General features: G+C 37.5%; 1 protein-coding gene across 4 annotated transcripts in view; it reads left to right on the plus strand.

Annotated features, from left to right (window-relative positions):
• The window catches only part of OPHN1 (oligophrenin 1), a 643,672-nt gene that overhangs the window by 326,100 nt on the left and 299,850 nt on the right, over positions 1-17,722 (plus strand). For all 4 annotated transcript variants that reach the window (XM_081222445.1, XM_081222448.1, XM_081222447.1 and 1 more), the window contains one exon: positions 13,917-14,018. In XM_081222445.1, coding sequence (XP_081078571.1) covers positions 13,917-14,018 — 102 coding nt within the window. The remainder of the gene's footprint in view (positions 1-13,916; positions 14,019-17,722) is intronic.

The following is a 17,722-nucleotide window of genomic DNA, read 5'->3' on the forward strand; positions in this document are numbered from 1 at the left end:
CTTTCTTTCTTTCTTTCTTCCTTCCTTCCTTCCTTCCTTCCTTCCTTCTCCCTTTTATTCTCAGCTGTGTGGATGAAAGGCTGTTGGTGCTCCAGCCAGGAGTCAGTGCTGTGCCTCTGAGGTGGGAGAACCAACTTCAGGACACTGGTCCACAAGAGACCTCCCAGCTCCACATAACATCAAATGGCAAAAATCTCCCAGAGATCTCCATCTCAACACCAAGACCCAGCTTCACTCAATGACCAGCAAGCTACAGTGCTGGACACGCTATGCCAAACAACTACCAAAACAGGAACACAACCCCACCCATTAGCAGAGAGGTGGCCTAAAATCTTAATAAGTCCACAGACACCCCAAAACACACAACCAGATGTGGACCTGCCCACCAGAAAGACAAGATCCAGCCTCATCCACCAGAACACAGGCACTAGTCCCCTCCACAATGAAGCCTACACAACCCACTGAGCCAACCTTAACCACTGGGGACAGACACCAAAAACAACGGGAACTACAGACCTGCAGCCTGAAAAAAAGGAGACCCCAAACACAGTAAGATAAGCACAATGAGAAGACAGAAAAACACACAGCAGGTGAAGGAGCAAGATAAAAACCCACCAGACCTAACAAATGAAGAGGAAATAGGCAGTCTACCTGAAAAAGAATTCAGAATAATGATAGTAAAGATGATCCAAAATCTTGGAAATAGAATATAGAAAATACAAGAAATGTTTACCAAGGACCTAGAAGAACTAAAGAGAAAACAATGATGAACAACACAAGAAATGACATTAAAAATTCTCTAGACGGAATCAACAGCAGAATAACTGAGGCAAAAGAACAGATAAGTGACCTGGAAGATAAAATAGTGGAAATAATTACTTCAGAGCAGAATAAAGAAAAAAAAATAATAAAAAGAACTGAGGACAGTCTAAGATATGACTGGGACAACATTAAAAGCTGCAACATTCGAATTATATGGATCCCAGAAGAACAAGAGAAAAAGAAAGGGTCTGAGGAAATATTAGAAGAGATTATAGTTGAAAACTTTCCTAGTATGGGAAAGGAAATAGTTAATCAAGTCCAGGAAGCACAGAGAGTCCCATACAGGATAAATCCAAGGAGAAACGCACCAAGACACATATTAATCAAGCTATCAAAGATTAAATACAAAGAAAATATTTTAAAAGCAGCAAGGAAAAAACAACAAATAAAACACAAGGGAATCCCCATACGGTTAACAGCTGAACTTTCAGCAGAAACTATGCAAGTGAGAAGGGAGTGGCAGGACATATGTAAAGTGATGAAGGAGAAAAACCTACAACCTAGATTACTCTACGCAGCAAGTATCTCATTTAGATTTGATGGAGAAATGAAAAGCTTTACAGACAAGCAAAAGCTGAGAGAGCTCAGCACCACCAAACCAGCTTTACAACAAATGCTAAAGGAACTTCTCTCGGCAGGAAACACAAGAGAAGTAAAAGACCTACAATAATAAACCCCAAGGAATTAAGAAAATGGGAAAAGAAACATACATATCGATAATTACCTTAAATGTAAATGGATTAAATGCTCCCACCAAAAGTCACAGACTCGCTGAATGCATACAAATACAAGACCCGAATATATGCTGTCTACAGGAGACCCACTTCATACCTAGAGAAACATACAGACTGAAAGTGAGGGGATGGAAAATGATACTCCATGGAAATGGAAATCAAAAGAAAGCTGAAGTAGCAATTCACATATCAGACAATATAGACTTTAAAGTAAAGACTATTACAAGAGACAAAGAATGACTATGCATAATGATCAAGGGATTGATTCAAGAAGAAGATATAACAATTGTAAATACTTATGAAGCCAACATAGGAACCCCTCAATACATAAGGAAAATACTAACAGCCATAAAAGGGGAGATGGAGAGTAACACAATCATAGTAGGGGACTTTAACACCCCACTTTCCCCAATGGACAGATCATCCAAAATGAAAACAAATAAGTAAACACAAACTTTAAATGATATATTAAACAAGATGGACTTAATTGATATTTATAGGACATTCCATCCAAAACAACAGAATACACATTGTTCTCAAGTGCTCATGGAACTTTCTCCAGGATAGATCATATCTTGGGTCAGAAATCAAGCCTTGGTAAATTTAAGAAAATTGAAATCGTATCAAGTATCTTTTCCGACCACAATGCTATGACACTAGATATCAGTTACAGGAAAAGACCTGGAAAAAATACAAACACACGGAGACTAAACAATACACTACTTAATGACCAAGTGATCACTGAAGAAATCCAAGAGGAAATCAAAAATTTCCCAGGAACAAATGACAATGGAGACACGGCGACCCAAAACCTATTGGATGCTGCATAAGCAGTACTAAGAGGGAAGTTTACAGCAATACAATCCTACCTTAAGAAACAAGGAACATCTCAAATAAACAACCTAAACTTGCACCTAAAGTAATTAGAGAAAGAAGAATAAAGAAACCCGAAAGTTAGCAAAAGGAAAGAAATCATAAATATCAGATTAGAAGTAAATTAAAAAGAAATGAAGGAAACAGTAGCAAAGATCAATAAAACTAAATGCTGGTTCTTAGAGAAGATAAACAAAATTGATAAACCATTTGCCAGACTCATCAATAAAAAAAGGGAGAAGACTTAGATCAATAGAATTAGAAATGAAAAAGGAGAAGTAATAACTGACACTTCAGAAATACAAACGTCTTGAGAGATTACTACAAGCAACTCTATGCCAATAAAATGGACAACCTGGAAGAAATGGACAAATTCTTAGAAAGGCACAACCTGCCGAGACTGAAGCAGGAAGAAATAGAAAACACAAACAGACCAATCTCAAGCACTGATATTGAAAGTGTGATTAAAAGTCTTCCAACAAACAAAAACCCAGGACCAGATGGCTTCACAGGTGTATTCTATCAAACATTTAGAGAAAAGCTAACACCCATCCTTCTCAAACTCTTCCAAAATATAGGAGAGGGAGGAACACTCCCAAGCACATTCCACGAGGCCACCATCAGCCTGATACCAAAACCAGAAAAATATGTCACAAAGAAAGAAAACTACAGGCCAATATCACTGATGAACATAGTTGCAAAAAATCCTCAACAAAATACTAGCAAACAGAATCCAACAGCACATTAAAAGGATCATACACCATGATCAAGTGGGGTTTATTCCAGGAATGCAAGGATTCTTCAATATATGCAAATCAATCAACATGAGAGAGCATATTAACAAATTGATTGGGAAAAACCATGTGATCATCTCAATAGATGCAGAGAAAGCTTTCGACGAAATTCAGCACCCCTGTATGATTAAAACCCTGCAGAAAGTAGGCATAGAGTTAACTTTCCTCAACATAATAAAGGCCATATATATCAAACCCACCGCCAACATCGTCCTCAGTGGTGAAAAAATGAAACCATTTCCACTAAGATCAGGAACAAGACAAGGTGCCCCACTCTCACCCCTATTATTCAACATAGTTTTGGAAGTTTCAGCCACAGCAATCAGAGAAGAAAAAAGAAATAAATGGAATCCAAATTGGAAAAGAAGAAGTAAAGCTGTCACTGTTTGCAGATGACATGATACTGTACGTAGTGAATCCTAAAGATGCCATCAGAAAACTAATAGAGCTAATCAATGAATTTGGTAAAGTAGCAGGATACAAAATTAATGCACATAAATCTCTGGCATTCCTATACACTAGTGATGAAAAATCTGGAAATGAATTTAAGAAAACACTCCCATTAACCTTTGCAACAAACAGAATAAAATATCTAGGAATAAACCTACCTAAGGAGAAAAAAGACCTCTATGCAGAATATAATAAGACACTGATGAAAGGAGTTAAAGATGATACAAATAGATGGAGAGATATACCATATTCTTGGATTGGAAGAATCAACATTGTGAAAATGACTCTACTACCCAGAACAATCTACAGATTCAATGCAATCCCTATCAAACTAACAGGGGCATTTTTCACAGAACTACAACAACAAATTTCACAATTTGTATGGAAACACAAAAGTCCTCTAGTAGCCACAGCAATCTTGAGAATGAAAAATGGAGCCTGTGGAATCAGGCTCCCTGACTTCAGACTATACTACAAAGCTACAGTAATCAACAGAGTATGGTACTGGCACAAAAACAGAAATATAGATCAATGGAACAGGATAGAAAGCCCAGAGATAAACCCACGCACATATGGTCACCTTATCTTTGATAACGGTGGCCAGAATATACAGTGGAGAAAAGACAGCCTCTTCAATAAGTGGTGCTGGGAAAACAGGACAGGTACATGAAAAAGTATGAAATTCAAAAACTCAGTAACACCATAAACAAAAATAAACTCAAAATGGATTAAAGAACTAAATATAAGGCCAGACACTCTCAAAGTCTTAGAGGAATACATAGGCAGAACACTCTATGACATAAGTCACACTAAGATCCTTCCTGACCCATCTCCTAGAGAAATGGAAATAAAAACAAAAATAATCAAGTGGGGCCTAATAAAACTTAAAAAGCTTTTACACAACAAAGGAAACCATAAAGAAGACCAAAGGACAACCCCCAGAATGGAAGAAAATATTTGCACATGAAGCAACTGACAAAGGATCAATCTCCAACATTTGCAAGCAGCTCATGTAGCTCAGTATCAAAATAAGAAACAGCCCAATCCAAAATTGGGCAGAAGACCTAAATAGACATTTCTCCACAGAAGATATACAGATTGCCAACAAACACATGAAATAATGCTCCACATCATTAATCATTAGAGAAATGCAGATCACAACTACAATGAGATATCATCTCACAGCGGTCAGAATGGCCATCATCAAAAAATGTACAAGCAGTAAATGCTGGAGAGGATGTGCAGAAAAGGGAACACTCTTGCACTGCTGGTGGGAATGTGAATTGGTACAGCCACTATGGAGAACAGTATGGAGGTTCCTAAAATACTAAAAATAGAACTACCTTATGACCCAGCAATCCCACTACTGGGCATTTATCCTGAGAAAACCATAATTCAAAAAGAGTCATGTACCAAAATGTTCATTGCAGCTGTATTTACAATAGCCAGGATATGGAAGCAACCTAAGTGTCCATCACCAGATGAATGGATAAAGAAGATGTGGCACACATATACAATGGAATATTACTCAGCCATAGAAAGAAACAAAATTGAGTTATTTGAAGTGAGATGGATTGACCTAGAGTCTATCATACCAAGTGAAGTAAGTCAGAAAGAGAAGAACAAATACACTATGCTAACACATATATATGGAATCAGAGAAAAAAAAATGTCATGAAGAACCTAGGGGTAAGATGGGAATAAAGACACAGACCTACTAGAGAATGGGCTTGTGGATATGGAGAGGGGGAAGGGTAAGCTTTGACAAAGTGAGAGAGTGACATGGACATGTATACACTACCAAACGTAAAATAGATAGCTAGTGGGAAGCAGCCTCATAGCACAGGGAGATCAGCTCGGTGCTTTTTGACCACGTAGAGGGGTTGGATATGGAGGGTGGGAGGGAGGGAGACGCAAGAGGGAAGCGATATGGGAACATATGTATATGCATAACTGATTCACTGTGTTACAAACCAGAAACTAACCCACCATTGTAAAGCAATTGTACTCCAATGAAGTTGTTAACTAAAAAAAAAACTGAAGATTATAAAGCTCTTAGAAGAAAATATAGGTGTAAAGCTTCATGACTTTAGATCAGCCAAGTTTCTGAGATATGACACCAAGGCACAAGTAACCAAAGAAAAAAATAGGCCAGTTAGATAGACTTCACAAATTTAAAAATATTTATGCTTCAAAGGGCACTACCAAGAAAGTGCCAGCAACCCAAAAATCTTTTCATGTGCTTTTGTCCATTTGTATTTCTTCTTTGGTGAAATACAGAGATAAAACCAAATTTAATAATGGGCAAAATAATTTAATAAACATTTCTCCATAGAATATACATTTGACCCTTCAACTTCATTGGTTTGAACGGCATGGGTCCAGTTATACGTGGATTTTGTCAATAGTTAATATTACAGTAGTATACAATCTGTGGTTGGTTGAATCTGCAGATGCAGAACTGTGGATATAGTGGATCCATGTGTATGGACAGTGGACTATAAGTTATATGCGGATTTTCAACTGTACAGAGATTTGGGGTCCCTAACCCACATGTTGTTCAAGGGTAAACTGTATATGCAAAGGGTCAATCAACAGGGATAAACGTTGAAAACATTATTTTAAGTGTAAAAAGAGAGTCATGAAAGGCCACATATTATACGATTCCAGTTATATTAAGTGTCTAGAGTAGGCAAATTCACAGAGACAGAAAGTAAACTGTGGTTACTGAGGCGAAGGAGGGAGGAATAGGGAATGATTACTAATAGGTATGGTTTTTTTTTTTGAGTTGATGGAAATATTTTGGAATTAGATAGCAGTGATGGTTATGCAACTTAATTAATATACTAAAAACTGAATTATCCACTTTAAAATGGTGAATTTTAGGATACATGAATTCTATCTCATAGTTTTTATTTTAAAAATGGAAGTGGAGGAAAAAGTGACCCACAGAACTTTATTCCTAGAGAAGTCACTGACATTTTCTGGCTCCCATGCTTTCTTCAAACAGTTGCTACTTTAAATAAATTCAGTACCTGAAGGAACAGTTTCCCCTACTATCTTTTGTGTGAAATTTTCTATCTCAAGTGTTTTGGTATCTGAGTTGGGGCTAAGGCTATAGACAAGGTTCCCTGAGTATTCATAAGCCTCCTGAGTGTAAGTCCTTTCATGATCATCTGGGTCCTATATGACTATGTAGAATAAATCAGACGTGTATGCTATATGACCTACAGCAAGTTAGTTCACCATTTTTGAACCTTAATTTCCTTTACAGTATGTATTTCTCAGAGTTGTGAATACTAAATGAGATATAGATTTTAAGTACCGAACATGGGAGATTGGTTCAAGATGGCGGAGTAGAAGGGCGTGTGCTCACTCCTTCTTGAGAAAGCACCAGAATCACAGCTAACTGCTGAACAGTCATTGACAGGAAGACACTGGAACTCACCAAAAACGGTACCCCACATCCAAAGACAAAGGAGAAGCCACAATAAGTAGGAGGGGTGCAACCACAATACAATCAAATCCCATAACTCCTGGCTGGGTGACTCACAAAATGCAGAACTCTTATACCACAGAAGTACACCCACTGGAGTGAAGGTTCTGAGCCCCACATCAGACTTCCCAACCTGGGGGTCCAGCAACAGGAGGAGGAATTCCTAGAGGATCAAACTTTGAAGGCTAGCAGGATTTCATTGCAGGACTTTAACAGGACTGGGGTAAACAGAGACTCCACTCTTGGAGGGCACACAGAAAATAGTGTGTGCATCAGGACCCAGGGTAAGGAGCAGTGACGCCATAGGAGACTGAAACAGACCTACCTGTTGGTGTTTGAGGATTCCCTGCAGAGGTGAGGGGTGGCTGTGTCTCACCTTTAGGACAAGGACACTGGCAACAGAGATTTGGGAAGTACTCCTTGGTGTCAGCTCCCCTAGACTCTGCCACTAGCCCCACCAAAGAGCTGGGTAGGTTACCGTGTTGGGTCGCCTCAGGACAAACAATCAACTGGGAGGGGACCGAGCACCACCCATCAGCAGACAAGCGGATTAAAGTTTTACTGAGCTCTGCCTACCAGAGCAACACCCATCTTTACCCACCACCAGTCCCATCAGGAAACTTGCACAAGCCTCTTAGATAGCCTCATCCACCACAGAGCAGACAGCTGAAGCAAGAAGAAATACAATCCTGCAGCCTGTGGAACAAAAAACACATTCACAGAAAGATAGACAGGATGAAAAGGCAGAGGGCTATGTACCAGATGAGGGAACAAGATAAAACCCCAGAAAAACAACTAACTGAAGTGGAGATAGGAGACCTTCCAGAAGAATTCAGAAAAATGATAGTGAAGATGATCCAGGACCTCGGAAAAAGAATGGAGGCAAAGATCGGAAAGATGAAAGAGATGTTTAACAAAGACATAGAAAAATAAAAGAACAAAGAAACAGACATGAGCAATACAATAGCTGAAATGAAAAATACACTAGAAGGAATCAGTAGCAGAGTAACTGAGGCAGAAGAACGGATAAGTGACCTGGAAGACACAATGGAGGAATTCACTGCTGCAGAACAGAATAAAGAAAAAAGAATGAAAAGAAATGAAAAAAGCCTAAGAGACCTCTGGGACAAGATTAAATGCAACAACATTCACATAATAGGGGTTCCAGAAGGAGAAGAGAGAGAGAAAGGACCCGAGAAAATATTTGAAGAGATTATAGTCAAAAACGTCCCTAACATGGGATCCAAAATAGTAATCAAGTCCAGGAAGCACAGAGAGTCCCAGGCAGGATAAACTCAAGGGGAAACACACTGAGGTGCATAGTAATCAAGGTGACAAAAATTAAAGGCAAAGAAAAATTACTGAAAGTATCAAGGGAAAAATGACAAATAATATACAATGGAACTCTCATAGTGTTAACAGCTCATTTATCAGCAGAAACTCTACAAACGAGAAGGGAGTGGCATGATATATTTAAAGTGATGAAAGGAAAGAACCTACAACCAAGATTAATCTCCCCTGCAAAGATCTCATTCAGATTTGATGGAGAAATCAACAGTTTTTCAGACAAGTAAGAGCTAAGAGAATTCAAACCAGCTCTACATGAAACACTAAAGGAACTTCTCTAAGTGGGAAACACAAGAGAAGTAAATGACCTACAAAAACAAACCCATAACAATTAAGAAAATGGTAATAGGAACATACATGTCAATAATTGCCTTAAATGTGAATGGATTAAATGCTCCAATCAAAAGACACTGGCATGCTGAACGGATACACAGCAAGACCCATATATATGCTGTCTACAAGAGACCCGCTTCAGACCTAGGAACACATACAGACTGAAAGTGGGAGGATGGAAAAAGATATTCTGTGCAAATGGAAATCAAAAAGAAGCTGGAGTAGAAATACTCATATCAGATAAAATGGACTTTAAAATAAAGAATGTTACAAGAGGCAAGGAAGGACACTACATAATGATCAAGGGATGAATCCAAGAGGTAGATATAACAATTATAAACATATGCACCCAACATAGGAGCACCTCAATACATAAGGCAACTGCTAACAGCTATAAAAGAGGAAATCGACAGTAACACAGTAATAGTGGGGAACTTTAACACCTCACACCAATGGGCAGATCATCCAAACAGAAAATTAATAAGGAATCACAAGCTTTAAATGACGCTACAGATCACATAGATTTAATTGATATTTATAGGACATTCCATCAAAAAACAGCAGATTACACATTCTTCTCAAGTGCCCATGGAACATTCTCTAGGATAGATCACGTCTTGGGTCACAAATCAAGCCTCAGTAAATTTAAGAAAATTGTAATCATATCAAGCATCTTTTCTGATCACAATGTTATGAGATTAGAAATGAATTGCAGGGAAAAAGTGTAAACACAAATATATGGAGGCTAAACAATACATTAATCAATAACCAAGAGATCATTGAGAAATCAAAGAGAAAACCAAAAAAATACCTAGAAACAAATTACAACAAAAACACGATAATCCAAAACCTATCAGATGCAGCAAAAGCAGTTCTAAGAGGGAAGTTTATAGCAGTACAAGCCTACCTCAAGAAACAAGAAACATCTCAAGTAAACAGTCTAACCTTACACCTAAAGTAACTCGAGAAAAAAGAAAAAAAAAACAAAACCCAAATATAGTAGGAGGAAAGAAACCATGACAATCAGAGGAGAAATAAATGCAATAGAAGCAAAGAGAACAATAGCAAAGATCAATAGAACTAGTAGCTGGTTCATTGAGAAGATAAACTATTAGCCAGACTCATCAAGAAAAAGAGGGGGAGGACTCAAATCAACAGAATTAGAAATGAAAAAAGATAACTTACAACAGACAACACAGAAATACAAAGCATCCTAAGAGAGTACTAAAAACAACTCTATGCCAATTAAACAGACAACCTGGAAGAAATGGGCCAGTTCTTAGAAAGGTATAGCCTTCCATGACTGAGCCAGGAAAAAATAGAAAATATGAACAGACTAATCACAAGTAATGAAATTGAAACTGTGATTATAAATCTTCCAACAAACAGACATCCAGGACCAGACAGCTTCACAGGTGATTTCTGTGAAACATTAGGGAAGAGCTAGCCCCCGTCCTTCACAAATTCTTCAAAAAAATTGCACAGGAAGGAACACTCCCAAACTCATTCTATGAGGCCACCATCACCCTGATAACAAAACCAGACAAATATACTACAAAAAAAGAAAATTACAGACCAATATCACTGATGAATATAAATGCAAAAATCCTCAACAAAATACTAGCAATCAGAATCCAACAACATATTTAAAGGATCATACACCATTATCAAGTCGGATTTATCCCAGGGATGCAGGGATTCTTCAATATATGCAAATCAACCAATGTGATACACCATATTAACAAACTGAAGAATAAAAACCATATGATCATCTCAATAGATGCAGAAAAAGCTTTTGACAAAATTCAACACCTATTTATGATAAAAAGTCTCCAGAATGTTGGCATAGAGGGAACCTACCTCAACATAATAAAGGCCATATATGAAAAACCCACAGCAAACATCATTCTCAGTGGTGAGAAACTGAAAGCATTTCCTCTAAGATGAAGAACAATACAAGGATGTCCACTCTTGCCACTATCATTCAAATAGTGTTGGAAGTCCTAGCCATGGCAATTAGAGGAGAAAAAGAAATAAAGGAATTCAAATTGTAAAAGAAGAAGTAAAACTGATACTATTTGCAGATGACATGATACTATACATAGAGATTCCTAAAGATGCCATCAGAAAACTACTAGAGCTAATCAATGAATTTTGTAATGTTGCAGGATACAAAATTAATGCATAGAAATCTCTTGCATTCCTATACACTAGTGATGAAAAACCTGAAAGAGAAATTAAGGAAATGCTCCCCTTTACCATTGCAACAAAAAGAGTAAAATACCTAGGAGTAAGCCTACCTAGGGAGACAAAAGACCTGTGTGCAGAAAACTATAAGACAGTGCTGAAAGAACTTAAAGATGATACAATCAGATGGAGAGATATACCATGTTCTTAGATTGGAAGAATCAATATTGTGAAAATGACTATACTACCCAAAGCAATCTACAGATTCAATTCAATTCCTGTCAAATAACCAATGGCATTTTCCACAGAACTATTTCAAAAATATTAAAATTTGTATGGAGACACAGAAAAGACCCCAAATAGCCATAGTAGTCTTGACGGAAGGAAACGGAGCTGGAGGAATCATACTCTGTGACTTAAGACTATATGGCAGAGCTACAGTAATCAAGACAATATGGTACTGGCACAAACACAGAAATATAGGTCAATGGAACAGGATAGAAAGCCCAGAGATAAACCCACACATCTATGGTCGACTAATCTATGACAAAGGAGGCAAGGCTATACAATGGAGAAAAGACAGTGTCTTCACTAAGTGGTGCTGGGAAAATTGACAGCTACATGGAAAATAATTAAGTTAGAACACTCCCTAACACCATACACAATAATAAACTCAAAATGGATTAGAGGCCTAAATGTAAGATCGGACAGTATAAAACTCTTAGAGGAAAACATAGGAAGAACACTATAAATAACAGCAAGATCTTTTTTGATCCACATCCTGGAGTAATGAAATAAAAATGGAAATAAACAAATGAGACCTAATGAAACTTCAAAGCTTTTGTAGAACAAAGGAAACCATAAACAAGACGAAAAAACATCCCTCAGAATGGGAGAAAATATTTGCAAATGAATCAACGGACAAAGGATTAATCTCCAAAATATATAAACAGCTCATGCAGCTCAATATTAAAAAAGCAAACAACCCAATCCAAAAATGGGCAGCAGACCTAAATAGACATTTCTCCAAAGAAGACACAGATTGCCAAGAAGCACATGAAAAGCTTCTCAACATCACTAATTATTAGAAAAATGCAAATCAAAACTACAATGAGATATCACCTCACACCAGTGAGAATGGGAATCATCAGAATATCTACAAACAACAAATGCTGGAGAGGGTGTGGAGAAATGGGAACCCTCTTGCACTGTTGGTGGGAATGTAAATTGATATAGCCACTATGGAGAACAGTATGGAGGTTCCTTAAAAAACTAAAAACAGAATTACCATATGACCCAGTAATCCCACTACTGGGCATGTACCCAGAGAAAACCATAATTCAAAAAGACACATGCACCCCAGTATTCATTGCAGTACTATTTACAATAGCCAGGTCATGAAAGCAACCTAAATGCCCATCGACAGGCGAATGCATAAAGAAGATATGGTACATATATACAATGGAATATTATGCAACCATAAAAAGAAAAATATTGTGTCATTTGTAGAGATGTGGATGGATCTAGAGACTGTCATACAGTGTTAAGTTAGAGAGAGAAAAATAAATATCGTGTATTAATGCATATTTGTGGAACCTAGAAAAATGGTACAGATGAACTGGTTTGCAGGGGGCAGAAATAGAGGCACAGATGTAGAGAACAAACTTATGGACACCAAGGGGGGAAAGTGATGGGAGGGTGTTGATGTGGTGAATTGGGAAATTGGGATTGACATATATACAATAATATGTATAAAATGGATAATTAACAAGAACCTGCTGTAGAAAAATTAAATATATAAGATTCAAAAATTCAAAAAAAAAATAGTAAGTACCTAAGGTCCTTCCTGGCCTGATGTATGCCTCAGTTAATATTAGCTTCCTCTTTTATTTTTTTCCCTCTGGTGAAAAGCACATTCCTTACAGATCAGAGGTCCCTCAGTTCTGTGCTGGCTTCTTGCCCAGCAACAGATTGCCTGTGGAAATAAACCATGGGTGAGGTACTTTTTTTCTTTTTGTCTGTGTGTTCCCCGTACTGCTTCTTCGAATACCTGACACACTGTAGGGGCTCAGTGAGTTTAGATTTCCTATGTGACAACACAAGCCTTTTACGTGAATTTCCCAACATGGTGCTGAGAGGATTGCAGAATGTCAGCCTTAATCTGTGACAAACTAGTATTCTTAGTGCTCCTTTGGAGACTGTGTGATTTCTCCTTGTGTTGAGAGGCAGAGGGCTTAATTAAATTTCATACTTGAAGAGAGTGATGACTGAGTACTCCATCCTTCATAAGGCTTTTCAACTCTTTATTTTCAGTTAAACCTTCTGGGATTTTTTCCTCATCTTTAACACAGTGTTTTAATATGCAGTACTCAAATGCTTGAATAATATCAAGGAACTCATCATTCACAGAGGCAGTCTTAGGTTCCAATTGCCTTGGAGATATTTTACTTATTATTTGGCTGTCTAAATGCATTGCAGATTAATATTTAAAAGGTGTATTCACTGTTCACTATTGTGTTCCTTCTTTCTCCTTTAAATAATTAATGTAGTTAATGCATGTGGAAAATATTGAGAAGAAAAGGTAACCTGCACACAGGTGCATTTTAAGTGCCATTCTCTGAGCAGCAGCTCCCAGAGCCTTTAGCTATACCAATAGGAACTACCCCTTGTGTAGGTGGAATTTTTCAAGGTTATGTTTGAGGAAGCCGAAATTACTGAGACCAATGCAGAAATTAATTCTCTCTTGCTTTTTTTTTTTTCCTTCCTGGGAACTAGAGAGATTGACCACATGAAACCTGACACTGTGTTATGCATTCTCATTTCTGAGCAGACAATTAAAATCGTAGACATGCTAATCTGTGCCTTCTGTCCCACCTCTAGGAGCGGAAAAAGAAATTTGAAAAGGATGGAGAGAGGTTTTATTCCTTGCTGGATCGGCACTTACATTTGTCTTCCAAAAAGAAAGAATCTCAGTTACAAGAGGTATGTTCAAACAGCCTGCCCTGCCTTCTATTGCCAGCTATGCCTTGGTACGTCGCAGCTTCCTATTTCAAGGCTTTCCTCATACCCTGCCTCAGCAGAGAACCATGTATAATAGTTGTGCTTGTAGATAAAACCATGGCCAATGACTCAGGAGCCCTGAGTTCTCAAGCCACCTCCTCCACAAACTCACAGTGTGACTTTGGATAAGATATTCCTTTCTTGTCCTCAGTTTCTCTATCTATCAAAGGAAGAGTGGTACTCAAAGATCTCTAGAATCCTTTTCAGTTCTAAGTTTCTGATTCTAGATTACATATTAGGATAGAGTTAAACTAATGCTATATTTGATAGATCAGGAGTAGATCTACTTTTTTCCCATGAGGTGTTCCAAAGGTAGGTTTTTTTTTTTTTTTGGTTCTACACTGAGACTACAGCTTATATGGCACTTCCACTGACTTCAGTTCAAAGAAGTCACTACTCAGTGAGCGCCTACCACATGCCAGGCACTATGATGGTTGCAATAGGACTACAAAGACAGTAAGACGTACTTCCTGCTCTTCTGCAGCTTACAGTTAGGATGCTAAAATGAGAACACACATGACTCTTATACAAGTAGTTTTTTTTTTACATAATGTAATGTGTATGTGGTGTCCTTGTAGGGATAGGAAGGTATCTGGAGAATAAAAAACTTACATTTGGACGTGGAGAATTGCCTTTGTGGAAGAATGTTGCCCTTCTAAATTTGAGGTGGTAATATGATTATATGTAAAGTGTTTGACAGATAAAAATATAGAAATGGACCTTTCAAGTGGAGGGCAGTGGCCCCAGGGATGGAAAACAATGTTTGGCTAAAGGTTTGACCAGAATTTGCATTACTATTGGAGGATAGTGAAAGACAGGAAAGGATCAGACAAGTTGTAGAGATATTGTGGTGTAATAGGCTCAGGAGTTTGTTTTAATTCTGTTGACCCTGGAAGAATTATTGAAGGCCTTTGGTCGTGCAAGCAATATGATTAGAATTCTATTTTAGGAATCTTAAACTGGCTGAAGTTGTAGGATGAATTAAATGCGGGAGAGACGGGAAGCAAGTAAACCAGTTTAGGAAACTATTGCGATGATCTAGGGGAAAAGTTCTGAGTCACAAAAAGTGTCACTTGGAAAGGGAAAAACAGGAATTAACTGATTAAGGCTTATTTACTGGTAGAATGGATCTATGTTTTGGATAAAAGATCCAGTAAGATATAGAGATATTGAAGGTTCAAGTATAAAAAGAGATACCCAACTGAATGAAGTCATAGACACGAGCTTAGAAATCATCTTGTCCATGGTCACACAGACTGTGGCAAAGCTGAAACTCATCTCCTGACACCTGATTTAGTGAGTATCCATCACAGAATGTGAGGTACATGAAGGTGATGAGTCAAGAGACTCAGTGGTAGATGGAGTTAGTGTTGAAAGGTGAAGGACTACTTCTCTTCCATAAACTGGAATGAAGTACTAGTCTGGGGTCATCTGCCATTTTCCTCTTGCACAATTTTGCTTTCTTCCTTTTTCTTCTATTCTGTGCCAGGGTTCCTATGCAGAAAAAAGTTAACATAACTGGCCCAAGACTTCTGTGCTTAGAAAAGTCTGCTTACAAGATGAGCTCTTTTTTTTTAACATCTTTATTGGAGTATAATTGCTTTATGATGGTGTGTTAGTTTCTGCTTTATAACAAAGTGAATCAGTTATACATATACATATGTTCCCATTTTGGCTGGTCTCTGAGAACTTGGCTGGTAAACAGTACCCTACACTGATATAAAAGTTTCCCTATGTGTTAAGAGTGACTCATTGTGCATAGACTGCCTGTACAAACAATGTGGTTTATGCTAAACACCTTATTTTCTTTTGGGAGTTGAGAAGTTTGGTACATGCTCAGCAGAGGGAGCCTGGGTACAGCAACCAATATAAAACCTAGGGCACTTAGTATCTAATGAGCTTCCCTGGTACACAACATTGCATATGTGTTGTCATAACTTGTTGCTGGAGGAATTAAGTATTTCCTGTGTGAGTGCACTAAGAGAGAACTCTTGGAAGCTTGCACCTAGCTTTCGATGGACTTCATCCCATGCATCTTTTCCCTTTGCTGATTTTGCTTTTTATCCTTTCACAGAAATAAATCTTAACCATGTGTATGACCATATGCAGAGTCCTTTGAGTCCTCCTAGAGAATTACTGAACCTGTGGGTTTTAGAAGCCCAGACACAGTCCAAACTTGATTCTTTTAGAGGCTTTTGCAATGAAAGCTTCTAGAGTGTCCTAGCAGATTGGTGCTGTATCTAGATGTCCCTGGTGGCTTTCCTAATGAGCAAGAATGCAGCCTTTGTGTTTGTCTAATCAAAACAAAGCTGGGGGACCTTGGATCACTCACTTCTTTTTTAATATTGAGACTACTTTTAGAGCAGTTTTAGATTTAAAGAAAAATTGAATGATAAGTACAGAGAGTTCTCATATATTCTTAACCCCCTGCATACAGTTACCCCTATTATTAACATTTGCATTTATGAGATACATTTGATACAGTTGATGAGCCAATGCGTTGCACATTCTATAGATTCTGATAAACGTATAATGACATGAATCCATCATTACACTGTCATACAACATAGTTTCACTGCCCTAATGATCCCTAGGCACCACCCATTCATCACTTCCTTGTTCCATACCCCCGCTGACCCCTGACAGCCAGTGATCTCTTTATGGTTTCCATAATATTGCTTATTCCAGAATGTCATATAGTTGGAATTATATAGCATGTAGCCTTTTCAGATTGGCTCCTTTCACTTAGAAATGTGCATTTAAGGTTCTTCTGTGTCTTTTCACGGCTTGATAGCTCATTTCTTTTTAGCACTGAATAATATTTCATTGTGTGGATGTATTACAATTTGTTTACCTATTCACCTATCAAAGGACATCTTGGAATCCTCCAAATTTTGTCAACTACTATTAAAGCTGCTATAAACATTTGTGTCTAGGTTTTGTGTATATAACTTTTCAAATAATTCAGTTAAATACCAAAGACCACAATTACTGAACTGCATGGTAAAAGTATATTTAGTTTTTTTTAAGAAACTGCCAAATTATCTTCCAAGGTGGCTGTACTATTTTTTTTTTTATTTCTGCCATCAGTGAATGAGAGTTCTTCTTGTGCCACATCTTAGCCAGCACTTGATGTTGTCTATGTTTTGGATTTTAGCTATTCTAGTAGGTGTGTAGTGATACCTCATTACTTTTATAATTTGCATTTTCTTAATGCCATGTGTTGCAGAACATCTTTTTATATGCCATCTGTAGATCTTATTTGGTGAGGTGTCTGTTCAAATCTTTTGCCCATTTTCAATTGTGTTGTTTGTTTTCATATTATTGCATCTTAAAAGCTGTTTGTATATTTTAGATACCTGTCCTTTATCAGATATATGTTTTATAAAGATTTCTTTTCCAGTCTGTGGCTTGTCTTTTCACTCAACAGAATTTTTTACAGAGCAGAAGTTTGTAATTTTAATGAAATTAAACTTATCAATATTTTCTTTCATGAATCATGCTTTTGGTGTTATATCTAAAAAGTCATCACCAAATCCAAGATCACCTAAGATTTCTCTTATGTTATTTTCTAGGAGTTTTATAGTTTTGTGTTTTACATTTACTTCTATAATCCATTTTGAGTT

The sequence above is a fragment of the Mesoplodon bidens genome (genome assembly GCF_964165515.1).
Source record: "Mesoplodon bidens genome assembly, chromosome: X".
NCBI classification, from domain to species: Eukaryota; Metazoa; Chordata; class Mammalia; order Artiodactyla; family Ziphiidae; genus Mesoplodon; species Mesoplodon bidens.